This window comes from Lindgomyces ingoldianus (genome assembly GCF_010093535.1).
Source record: "Lindgomyces ingoldianus strain ATCC 200398 unplaced genomic scaffold BDR25scaffold_2, whole genome shotgun sequence".
Taxonomy (NCBI): Eukaryota; Fungi; Ascomycota; class Dothideomycetes; order Pleosporales; family Lindgomycetaceae; genus Lindgomyces; species Lindgomyces ingoldianus.
The window spans coordinates 1,772,318-1,785,652 of NW_022985163.1; the positions used below are offsets into that span (position 1 = coordinate 1,772,318).

At 37.1% G+C, this 13,335-nt stretch overlaps 2 protein-coding genes across 2 annotated transcripts; one reads left to right on the forward strand and one right to left on the reverse strand.

Annotated features, from left to right (window-relative positions):
- Positions 1 to 2,214: 2,214 nt before the first annotated feature.
- BDR25DRAFT_276912 (Ribokinase-like protein) lies at positions 2,215 to 3,415 on the forward strand (the record flags this gene model as incomplete). The annotated part of the gene is made up of 3 exons (XM_033687578.1): positions 2,215 to 2,805; positions 2,929 to 3,124; positions 3,276 to 3,415. The coding sequence occupies 3 exons, from the start codon at positions 2,215 to 2,217 to the stop codon at positions 3,413 to 3,415; spliced, it is 927 nt and encodes a 308-aa protein (XP_033554019.1).
- Positions 3,416 to 3,779: 364 nt separating this feature from the next.
- Positions 3,780 to 5,096, reverse strand: BDR25DRAFT_44062 (kinase-like protein). Its single transcript, XM_033698577.1, has 2 exons — positions 4,924 to 5,096; positions 3,780 to 4,874 (listed from the first exon to the last, which is right to left on the reverse strand). Exons 1-2 carry the CDS (start codon positions 4,968 to 4,970, stop codon positions 3,980 to 3,982), a joined length of 942 nt encoding a protein of 313 aa, XP_033554020.1. The 5' UTR covers positions 4,971 to 5,096; the 3' UTR covers positions 3,780 to 3,979.
- Between the last annotated feature and the right edge of the window lie 8,239 nt (positions 5,097 to 13,335).

Here is a 13,335-nt window from a genome sequence, read left to right on the forward strand (position 1 = left end):
TATAACTATAAAAAAGCTTTTTATAAGAGTTCTAAAGTAATTTAAGGCAGGTTTAGCCTTATAAAGAATATTAAAGCTAAGTATAGTATCTAAAATAATAACATATATAACTTTAATAAAAATAAGCTTTATTATAGGCTAAATATTTATTAACTATACTTACACTTAAAACTTTACTTTAAGCTTTAAATAACACTTTATAAACATACTAGGCTAGTTTATGCTAATATAGCCTAGATTATGCTTAGCGCGCAAAGAATTAGCTATATTAGCTATAAATACTATTTAAAAGAAAAATCCTTACACATATAGCTTAAGTATAGTCTTAATAATTACCTGCTTTTTTTTATTACCTAATTTTTATAAGTTAGCTATAGAATTAGCTTATAAAAGTTATCTAGTGCTATAGTTATTTATTATCTTTTAAAGGACTTTATACATAGCTGTAGCATATTTCTTTAAAAGTTTTATATTTTATTTAAAACTTTAAAGTGTAAGCTATATCTAATGTTTTTTTAGCGTGTTTAAGTAGTATTATTAGGAATACATTAGTGTAAAAAAAGTAGTTTAGTAGGGTCTTAGTAAAAGTAAGTAACTTAGGTGTGTAAGCAACTCGCCTGTAAAGTACGTTATAAGCTTATTTACCTTTTATCTTAATTTAATACTTTACACTTTTTTATATAATTTAAGCTTAAATTAAAGTTAACGTACCTAACAGGTTGGCCGGCCACACAGGTTGGCCAGCTACTTTTGCTAAGCCTCTACTAAAACTACCCTATTCTCTTGCAAAACAGCCTACTTTAGCCCTATATAAAGTAATACAACATAAGATATTATTTAGAGTCTACTTTTACTACTTACTTATATGTATGTAAGTTATGCCTAGTTTAATTACACTACTTATATTACTTTTAACTTAGCTTACTTTCTTTAGCGCGCACCTGCGTTTTTAGCTTCTTTTTATTACTATGTGCTCTAAACTTCTTTAAAGCAGTTAGATAAGCCTTATCTTTAACTATTAAAGTCTTTTTTGCTTAAATTTACTTTCTTTTATGTAATTTATATTATGTAGCAGCTTTATTTACTGCTTAAAGCTTTATAATCTTATAGCCTACTTTGTTATATTAATGCCTTAGATAACTATTATCTACTTTTTATTACCTTACTATATTACCTTTAGCTGTTTTTATCTCTTTAAAGCTATAACAACTACTTTAGTTAATATCTAGCTTATTATAAAGCTTAACTTATTAAAGTTATACCTGTTTTTATTCTAGATACTGTACTTAGCTTTTATGTTAGCTACTAGGCAAAACTAGCCTTAGATAACCTCTAAATCCTTATAAAGCACTCTTTTATAATTATACTTATAATTAAACTTTATTATAAACTTAAGGCAGTGCTTAACTTACATACTAGTCTAGTTTAAGCTAACCTAGCCTAGATTACGCTCTGTAGGCAAGGAATTAGCTATATTAGCTACAGCTATAAGCCTAGAGGGAAATCTACGTGTAATAAGCTTAAGTATATACTTAACAACTACCTCTTTTTTAAGCTTAGTTAGATTCCTTAATTTAGGCTAGCATTTTGCTTATAAAGGCTGTCTAGCGTGTTAATTACTTAGTGTTGTGTAAAAGATATTATAGATAGCTATAGCGCGTTGTAAGAAGAGTTTTAAGTCTTATTTAAGAGCTTAAAGAGTAAGCTGTATCTAACGTTCTTTAGAAAATTTAATCTAGTGTTGTTGTTAAGGCATTATGTAGATAGGTAGAGTTTAGTGGGGGCTTAGCAAAAGTGGCCGGCCAACCTGTGTGGCCGGCCAACCTGTTAGGTACGTTAACACCTTTATAAAAAAGCCTAAGTAGATAAAGTTAGTATAGTTTAAAGTTAATCTTAGGACGTTCTTCTACGTTGCTACTATACTATAAGCACTTGTACAATGTAACTATTTAGAAAACGCTTACTAAGCATTATAAAATTAATGTGTATAAACATATATAAAATAATTATAAAGTTATAAGTAGCAATTAGGTGCAGGGTAAAGAATTTTTAAATTCGCAATTAGTTTTTTCCCTTTACCAGCTAACAGTCCGCCGTAGGTACCGCTTGTATCATTCATAGCACCTCCCCCTTCCAGAACAACACAACGAGAATTACTATCTCAACTTTATTGCCTACTTATCGCTGTGAAAGCTCGCCCTCAAAACATACAAAATGGCGCCAAAAACCATTTCCATTATTGGAGGATTAGACTATGATCTGATTATGATTGCGAACCGTATCCCCGATGGCGGTGAAAGTCTCCTGGCGAATGAGTACTTCGAAGCTCTGGGTGGAAAAGGTGCCAACTCTGCAATCGCGACATACCGTACCTGTCACAAGAAGCCTATGGATGCCCACGAAACACCAGCAATAGAGACCTTAGAGAAGCCAAACGATGATCAAGCAGAGCCGACAACCGCCGAGGAGCTCCGAGCAGCCCAGGATCAACTCATCAACCTCTCTGGCTATGAGCTGGAAATAAATGTCAGAATGGTCGGTGCAGTTGGTGATGATAAATACGGAGAACGGTTCTACGCTGAGTTGAACAAGAACGGCGTTGACTCTTCCGGCATCGTCACGGTGCCCAATACTCAGTCGAGCATTTGCTTCGTTATGGTGGAGAACTACACACGCGAGAATAGATGTCTTTTCACTCTCGGTGCAACGGCGACCTGGACTAAAGAGCATTTCTTGAAAGTGGAGGATCTTGGCCATGGTGTACGACCAGACCTCTGCGTCGCCCAAATGGAGATCCACAAGGAAGTGGTCGAGCAGATGATAGAGACGGCTGGCAAAGCTGGCATCGATTTCTGTTTGAATGCAGCACCAGCAAGCCCGATAACAAAGCGCACGTATCGGTATATTACTCACTTGTTGGTCAACGAGTCAGAAGCAGCCATCATGTCTGGCCGCGACTTGGATGAGGTGAACAAAGATACTTGGCCCGTCATTTGCCAGGAATTCCTTAACCGGGGGGTTAAAAACGTTGTGGTCACTCTTGGAGAAAAAGGAGCCTACTACGCAACTGCAACGGATCGTGACCATTGCCCAGCGTACAAAGTTGAGGTTGTAGATACCACAGGTGCAGGGTGAGTTTTCTGCACCCCCAAACTATAGCGGCACTGATTGATTCGTCAGGGATACGTTTACTGGTGCATATGCTTCCGACTATTTACGGCAGAAGGAAGTAGGAAGGTGGGACATCAGGCGCGCTGTCACTCGTGCGAATAAAGCTGCTGCTCTAACAATTACGAAGCTGGGCGCTCAGAAGGGCATTCCTTGGGCCGATGAGATCGATCGTTTCGATGTTCCGTTCAATGATCCTGATATTTCAACGCTCACCATCACTGACGAGGCTTCTGTGGTTCTATGAGAGAAGACCTGTAGAAATAATGTGCGGCCAGAGGAAGATATTGACAAAGGAGCAACAAATTCTGTGGGTAATGATGGATTTGCATTCCCACTTATAGAGTGAGGATTTCGTCCAATATACCAGTAAAGGTGTCAGCCAATACTGGCTGTTGAGATGTAATCCCATCGTGACCGTCGTGACCTATCGACGAAACCCCATGTTGATACCCACACTCCTTGCAAAAAGACAAATTCAGCATACCACGCTCATCGCGGGCAATCAAGATCGACCAGGTAATCCCCTCCAGGCAAAAAGAAAAGATTCGTGGACTATATCACCGCAGCCTACCCTCTAATCAAGTGAGATCTTGTTATATAGCAGAGCTTGAAAGGCCTTCAGTGACCCATCCATTTTGACAGACCACCCGTTAGAAGCAGGTTGAACAGAAAACAGTATCCCCTTCCAATCGGAGACCTCGCTTGATGTCTTTCGCTTCTTTCCTTCTGGGCACATTGCGCTCCAACATCTTGAAAGTCTGCTCCTTTAGTAAGATCCCGACAGAATCACTTTGGGGAACTATGTCGTCTAGCCAATCGATAACCTTATCCAGGTTCTCCCGGAAAGCATAAGCATTATCGCGATGTTGAACATATCGAAAGGCTTGGTATTCTTCCAGACTTCGTTTGTGTCTGACTGTGAGCTTTCGCTGAAGACACATCCAAGAGAGAAGACATCAGTGCTTCGTCCTCGTGGCTGGCCTTCCGGAGCCCAGTACACTGGTGTTCCAAATGTAAGGGTGTCTAAAGAAGTTGAACTATCCAGCCCTGAAAAGTCCTTTGCGCAGCCAAAGCCAGCGAGGTAAGGCTGGTGGTCCTTTATTAAGATATTGCCAGGCTTGATGTCTTCGCGTTTGATGTGTTTGGAATGTGCAAATGCTAGCGCGCCAACGAGACATCCAAACCAGGACGTGAGGTGAGTCAGGTCTGTTCTTGGAAACTGTGCGTCGATGCATCGGCGCGGGTAGCGCCGAAGGTCGCATTCGGCGACTGGCAACATGATGATGCTGTATGTATCAAGCTCGAAGACGTGGAACTGAACTGAAGCGATATGGTGATGGCGAAGCTTTTGCATGATGGACACCCCGTTAAGAACCTCCTTTTCTACTCGGGCTTTCGACCTAGGATCGGTGACGCGGATGATTTTTTGAGCATAGAACGTCCCGGTAGATGTTTCGCGGACCTTTGATACTTGTCCATATGTGCCTTGCCCTAATGTCTCCTGCCACTCAAATGACGCTCTTGTCGTGTAAGGATTCATTGGGCCGAGTGTACCGTTGTAGTAGCTGTATTGAGTGGGTGCCGCCGGGCCGCTGCGAGTTCTTTGGCAGCTTCGTTGACCAACCCTTCCCACTCCTCCTTTAATGTAGCTATCGTTCCGGATGCAGATTCGATCTGTTCGAGGAAGGTTTCGAATTCGACTACTTTCATTATTAGCTTAGAGGTAAACAATTCGGTGGCTTGTAAACTCACGGGCGGTTTGCAGTGATACAATGTGTTGCAGCATCTTTTCGTAGCATTCCATATATATCGCAAAAATTTGCTGAAGTGGTTTCTGAACCTTTTCATTGTCTGGGAATAGGGAGAGCTCAGCACCGTACGTCACCGAGCTTCGGGAGATACTGTTGAAAGAGCGTATCTTTCTGCCGTGTCTTCAGTGCTGCCTAGATTGACACTAGAGAGCAGGTCCAAGTGGCATTGCGATCTAGTCTAAGTGTCTTACGAGGACTGTTTCGAAGGCCTTGGACCAGAAGACCGAACTCAGACTGTTGGATGTGTCGAGACCGGTTGATTCATCTAACGCGCCAATGAATGCTATAATTTGGTCATGATGTCTGGAGAACCTACCCAGCAATCGCTGAGGGTCGCGCTCGCGTATTTCGGCGCAGATTTGTACAAACGCTCAATGGAAAACGTCTTCGCTGTGGATCGCTGTGGACTCATCCGATGCCGACAGGTCCGACAGAAACGTGGACCAAGTGGAAGCGCTGTCCGTCACTGACATGGCATAACGGGCCGCAAGGAACGCAGGGCGAACGAGCGACGTCCACTGCTGCGCTGGCTATGGTGGGCGCAGGCGCGTTTCGTTAGGTATAGGATTCTTGACATGAAAAACCAACCCGCAATGTGCTGTCTGTACGGGATTTAGAAGCTGACAAGCTATCGCAGGGCTATCCGCGGGGTCGGGTGTGGCTCCGTCTTGGCCCCCAGGGGCGGGTAGTCGGTGGAATGTCTTGGCATTCTCGCTTCGTCAGAATCCCCACCCAAATACTAGCCGAGTCAGACCCGCGCGCAACTAACGCGCATCGTCGCCTCCTTCTCGTATCCACTAGAGCTCGTAAGTTGATCCTAAATTACTGCCTAATTAGGTAGCTAAGTTTTCTTCTAGTTTCTAGGTGTTTTTTTACAATTTTCTATAGTTGTCTTCTTCTAACTATTTTATTAAATAATTTAACGGCGCAGGCACGACAATAGGTCTAAATGCGGTGTGAATCCACTTAGAGGCATATAGGAGTGCGTAGGGACTTAGAAACCTAGGAATTCTATTAACACCTATAGGATTTATACAAAAGGATATAGGAAAACTACCTTGCTAGTTGTAAGGCCAGATGTCCTAGAACAGGCTAGTATGGCCTCACCCGACCTGTTTGGAGGTTACATGACCTGTGCTTCGTTTATTTAGCTCTGCCCTACTAGCCAGCGCTGCTACAATGGAGACCTATACAGACTCTATGCAGTAGATAAGTATACTAAATAGCATAAGACACAGCTACTCTACTATAAATTATCTGCTGTACTAGTGCCAGCTATACTTTAATTTATAGCAACTATATAATGTTAATTTAGCTTCCTAGTTATTACTATTAGAGCTAATAATAAGTGTAGATGTGAAAACTTTAGTAAGCTTAAAAATCTAAGCATTAAAGTAAAATTCTACGCTAAGCATATAAAAAAGTAAAATAGACTTATAGAAATTACTAGTGTAACGATTCTACGAATCGTTCCATCTCGGGTCGCTCGGATCCTATCCGAAGGGTCCCCGTATCGGCCCCGACCATGACTCGACCTAGTCCCCTGCAGTTACCCTTATTCCCTCATGTATTTAGTCGCACCTTGCCCCTATAGCTAGCTTAGTAGTTTTCTAATATCCTTTTGTACTAGCCTATAGGTGTTAATAGCATTCCTAGGTTTAGAGTCCCCACGCACTCCTATATGCCTCTAAGTGGATTCCTACTGCATTTAGACCTATTGTCTTGCCTGTGCTGTTACATTATATTAGAAAACTTACTTTTACTAGTAACAGCTTTATTAATAATATTACATTAATTATTTATTTAATTACATCTAACTCTAAGAAGTGTTTAATTTAGTTTAAGTTACTATTCTTACACACTATTACATTAAATTATTTAGTTATTATAGATAGGATTCTAAAAACCTTTTGCTAACTAAAGCCTTTAGGTTTAGAACTTCTTATCCCTTATAATTAGAATTGCTTTTAGAAAAGTTGTAAAGAGTGCGCTAAAGTAGAAACCTAGAGACTACTAATAACTTATTAAGATTAAAGACAACTACTAATGCCTAACTCTTAACTACTCTTAGACTTTAGTACAAAGCTTGCAACACGCTCTAGCTATAGCTAAGGCAAAATGCCTGCTACTAGAGCTAAATAACTACTAACTTTAACAGCTAAACCCCCTTTTATAGGACCTAAACCTAAAAACCTACTAGATTTAGAGTTAAACCCTAGTAGTATAGCTCTTAAGAACTAAGTTGCTTAATTAAAAGCATAAATTAAACAGCTAACTAGATTAAAAACTATTAGTCTTAATTATCTCCTACTAACTACTAAATTACCTCTAATAATGCTTTAAATTACCTTTGCTACACTAATAGTAAGAGACTTTTTAGGCACTTTTAAGCTCTCTTAAAGCTACCTTACTAAACACATGCTTAAGATTAAGAACCTTATAAATAGTAAAAAACCTATGTTTAAATAATAGTAAGCCTTTATTATAGACAGACTTAACATTAATTTAGATTACTATTAGAGTAAGTGTGCACGCATAGTGTTAGTATAGGGACACACTGCTAGTATTGCAAAGGAATACCTAGAGCCTAGATACCTAGCTAAATTAAATAACTTTTAGTTTAAAAACATAGAAAAAATAATTAAGCTTTTATAAACTTACTTTATTACTAGTAACAAAGAGACAGAGGCGCAATAGGCGTTTTAGACTCTAAAAATAGGTAAAAAAGAAGCATTTTTTACCTTTAAAGCTTGCTTTATTAGTGCTGCTGTTAAAAAGTTTGTATTAAAGTTAGAATAGTTCTTCTACTGTCTGTACGCAGCAGCAGCGTCACAATCTAGATACAAGCGATTGCGTATAAGCAGGACCACGTATCTATGTCACATAATGCTTGTGCGCGAACCTCTGTGCGCAAACATCTAAATATCCCCCTTTTCCTCTATATAAAGGAAAGATAAGAGTAATAGAACTAGAAATATATTACCTTTACTTTACTTACTTTATACACTGTGCACACTATACACTACTCTTACTCTTACTACTTAAGTGCTTATACTAGAAGCAGCTAGCTATTAGCGCCTATTTAACACTAATTAGTAGTTAATTTAATTAACTGTAAATTAGTAAAAGTAATAATAAAGTTGTTAGATATGCGCACCTACTGTCAAGACAGGAGGAACGTTTGACGAAAGCTGCTACATAGTACGAGCAATAAGCTCGAACAGTATGTTGCTGCAAATTGCTGCATTTTGCAGCATTTTGCAGCATGTTGCAGCAAATTGCAGCATTTTACAGCATGTTGCAGCAAATTGCAGCATTTTGCAGCATGTTGCAGCAAATTGCAGCAAATTGCAGCATGTTACAGCAAGTTGCAGCAAATTGCAGCATGTTGCAAGCTGGTCGCGCATAGGGCTAGTGCGCGAGGGACTCGGATTGGCAGAACAAAAAGCCGAGCAACACAAGTAGAGCAGAAAAAGGATTAATAAATAAACACAAATTAATACAATTAATTAATTATCCTATACATTATATCTAAACCTATTATTTATCTTAGGAAGCCTAGAAACAGTGCTTTAATTTAATAATTAAGAGTCTTAGTGCCTCCATTAATACAAAATGGCCACCCAGCCTCCTCAAGACGCGACAGTCGTCCTTCAAGACCACACCGACTACAGAGCCTGGATGATGCAGCTGCAATTGAGATGTGTAGCGCACAGCATCTGGCCGCAAGTAGATCCTAAGTTGACCATCCAAATGATCTCTAAACCAAGAGCTCTAGAGATGCCGCTAATAGCTGAGTTTTCACCAGCCTCTAATGTTGAAACGCCTACGCACATAAACAAGCTATTAACAAGCAGTGTTAGAGCCTTTAAAGAAGCCATTAAATACTACAAGATTAAGGCTAACAAGTACAAGAGTGATAGACATAATTATAAAAGAGAGCAATTAAGCCTTTAACAGATTATTGTCTTTATCTAGTTAACAGTTAGCCCGCATCTGCAGTGTACATGCTGTTCCCTAGATTAACTACTTAGATAGTAGATTACAAACTTTAAAGCTATAGTAGGTGTTAATAACTAATTTAAACAAGAACGTGTGCGCAACTAATATAATGCATCCCTAAAGCTGCTAAGAAACGCGAGCATATAGGACCTATGGCTAGCAGAGTATGACTACGCTGCTATAGAAGCAGAGACACAAAATGTTCTAGAAACAACGCAGTTTAATGCTGTAGCAAAGGACTTTCTAACTACTATAAATAAAGTTGCCCTTTATTAGTCTATAACTTTTTAGAAAAGCAGACAGTTTACACTAAACATAAATTAAAAAGAAATAATAAAGCACTTTTAAAAACATATAATGTTAAATTATCTAATATATATAGGAAAGCATAAAGCTGCCTTTACAACAGATAACTTATTATATTTTACTAAAAGTAGGAAAACTACCTAGGGCATAAACAGGGACGCCTGTAGTGCAGAAGTTGTAACATTAAGAAAACAGAGTAGACCTTAACATTAACATTATTAAAAAAATAACAGGAAGTTATTTTTAAGCTAGAAACCTGCTAAAATAAAAGGCACTAAATGTCCTGCATGCAGACACATTTATGCGCTAAAGGACTGCTTCTATGTCTATCTAGACAGAGCACTAGACTAGTAGATGCTAAATAAGAGAGTTAAAAAGCTTATAGCATTAAAGCGTAAGCACAACTTAGATTTTTAAGGCCTACTAAGAGGGCAGCGCAGACATAATTTAAAAATACTAACTCTAAAAAGTTTACATACACCTACACTAGAGATACAAGAAAACTAACTTAAAGGCTAGGAAGTATTAAGAGTTAAGGCAGCTGCATTGCTAGCTATAGTTAATTTAAACTAAAACAGATATCTGCTAAGAGAATTATTTATCCTTAACTTAAGCTTAACATGCTATATTATAAATAATTTTAATTAGATCTACAACTATTATTTACTAACACTAAAAAACTTTATCTAGTCTAGAAACTCTTGCATATAGATTTAAAGCTATAAATTAATTACACTAAGCTTAAAGAGTAAGCATAGAACACATAGTTAAGCATACAGTCTTGTACTTTATAACACTGCACTGTGCCTAGACCTGCTGTGTACCCTAGTCTTGTTCTGTTTACTGCAACAGAAAGGAATCTAGTAGGACACATAAGCAGAGCTAACTGCTTTAAAGGCTCTAGACAGGATAATAATTAGAGATCTTACAGAGATCTATAGCTAATAAGTGTTAGAGTACTATCTACTACAGGAGGGCTTATATTATACATACATAATTAACACAAGAACTAAACATAGTCTATAAAAGGCATTAGCAGAGCTATAGCATAAGTGTTTAGGACACTCTAGACTAGCTACACTTTAACACCTTATATAGTAAGCTAAAGGGGTGTAAATTAAAAAAATTATAACAGTTTAATATAACTTATGTAGTAAAGCTAAGATATAATAATAAATTAGCTGCGCACTATAAATTAGTAACAGCAGACCTAGCAAGAGACTATTAATTAATTTCTATGTATACAAAGCATAGAGCATTATAAAAGAGCAGAGTTAAATGCTAATTACTAACAAGTATTCTAGCATCTAGTAAGACCTCTACTTTAAGAATAATAAGCCTACTAAATTAATTATTAAAGCTCTTATAATCTTTATTCTTTTTCTAAAGAACTATTATAACATTACTATAAAAGTTATTAAAGCTAACAACAAGATTATAATAGTAAAACTAGAGGTAAAACGCTAGCTAGCATTATATAGAATAACTGTTAAGCCTTTAGCACTAGATACATAAGCCTAGAACAGAGGAGCTAAACGCTTAAAGGGTGTAAATAAGGAGAAGTTACAGGCTATGTAACTAGATGCTAACCTACTATAAGACGTATAGCTATACATTACTAAAGCTAGCGTATACCTATATAATTAGACGCTAAACTATGCTAATAACTAGAAGACACTATACAAGATCTTCTTTACATAAGCAGCTCTAAATAATAAAGTTGTTATGTTAATTTAAAAGCTAAGCTTTACACATTTAAAAGCTTATAGCTGTAAAGCATTTATAATAACTAATAACACACATTAGAACAAATCTAGGCTATAAAGGCTAGACCTAAAGGCGTAGATTAGATATCTAGTTAAGTACTAATTATTAAACATCTACTATGTATAGATACTACTACTAGCAAAAGTAATCTATACATGTAATGTTATTTTTAATAAACACTTAATCTTTAGCAGTAAGCCTAAAGACCTAATAGATAACCTTATACATAATATAGTAAAAAAAATTACTACATATATTAGAATAATTAAGCTTCTAACACCTAGTTATTAGCTAGAGATAAAGTTATTTTATAAAGACAACACTGCAGATAATATATTAAATTTTAACAAAGTAGACCTACTAGGCTACTATTAAAGAAGGAAGATTAGAGATAACTATTTATCTCCTTTAAACACTCTGCTACCTATAGCATTACTTATGCAGTTAATAGCTAGAGCAGCACTAAAGCTAAGCTAAATAAAGTTGTTAAAGACTGTACTATAGGCTGCAGCTTTTATAGCTAGCATAAGATCTAGAAGTGTAGAAAAGCATAGCACTAAGACACTAGATAAAGCAGCATTAATAAAAATGCTATTTAAAAGAAAGACACCTTATAAAAGCTAGCTGCTACCTTTGCTATTAACCTAAAAGCAACTAGAGAAGCACTCTCTACATAAGATGTTTAAGGCAGCAGAAAGAACGCACCTAGATAGTTATTAGACAATAAAATTCTAGACAGAGGTCTAGATAAAGCTAATTAAGGCAGCTAGACAGCAGATCCTAGATTGTATGTAGGTGTACACCTATAAGCTTAATAAGCACTATAGATTGCAAAGATGCAAGGCGCAACTAGTAGTCTACAGTAATTAATAGAGAAACATTACTATATAAGATACCTACGCTGCCACTCTAGCAGGACACTTATTTTAAATGCTAATAGCAATATCTGCACGCTTTAACCTAGAGCTTAAATAATACAACGTAACTAACGCGTTTGTACATGCAGCAATTAACTGCAATATCTACATGCAGATGCTAAGAGGCTATTAGAAACTAGGTATAATACTAAAGCTTTAAAAGGCACTATATAGCTTATAAATTTTTTCTCTACTTTAGCAACACTACTTTATAATAACCCTTAAAGGCCTTAGGTTCTTAGCTGTTCTACATAAACCCTACTGCATAACTAAAGCTAGAATATTTGTCTTTTTCTAAGTAGACAACCTTATTATTGCGCATAAGAAAGGCTTTAAAGCAGATGCACAGCGTGTAGTAGACTAGTTATAAGAGAAGTATACTCTAATAGGAGGTAAGGACCTACAATAGTTCCTAGGAGTTAAGATTATTAAAGATTAACAGTAATAAATAATTTAGCTGTTATAGGCCTTATATATTAATAAGATAGCTAGGCTAGCTAACAGAAAGAACCTGCAGCATGCTACACCTATAAGTAGGATTAAACTTATGCTGCAATCTAGTTTTACAACCTTATTAAAAGTAAATTAATATTAGCAGAAGATTAGATCTCTGCTCTTTGCAGTAGTTACTACAAGACTAGACATTGCCTTTGCCACATCACGCCTTACACAGTTTCTCACAAATCCTGCATCTGACTATTAGGATGCAGCTAATTAAGTTATTCTATACCTACATGCGACACAGACGTACGCACTCTAATTAGGAGGAGAAGACTACTTTGTAGTAGTAAGTAATGCGTTATTTGTAGACAATACACTAGATAAAAAAAGCTCTTAGGGCTATGTTATTTAACTATTTAGCAGATAAATTATATAGTAAGTAAATAAATAAGATACAGTTACAATGTTAACAACAAAAGCAGAATTACTTGCACTATCCTAAGTTGCTAAGGAAGCTATGTTTACAAAAATGCTCTTTAATAAACTGTAGGTTAAGCTGCCTAATTTAACTATTATAATCTAGTGCAACAACAAGCAGACAATCTAACTAGTAAATAAAGAGATATCTTAACTTTAAACTAAGCTCTAACATGTCAACATCCACAACTACTAGCTCTGACAGGAAGTCTCTTAACAAACAATTAAGGTTGTCTATGTCCCCTCTAGCAAGATGCTTGCGGACAGACTCACTAAAGCGCTTCTAGCCAGCAAATAGCCAAGCTTTCTTTAGCAAATTCAGCTAGTTGACGTCAGGGAGAGGATAGTCAGTCAGGAAGCAGATATGGAAGAGATTGAAGCAAGAATGGAAGCCCTGGAAGCATACTAAGGTTGCGCAATTAGGAACCAGCTTAAAGCATGTC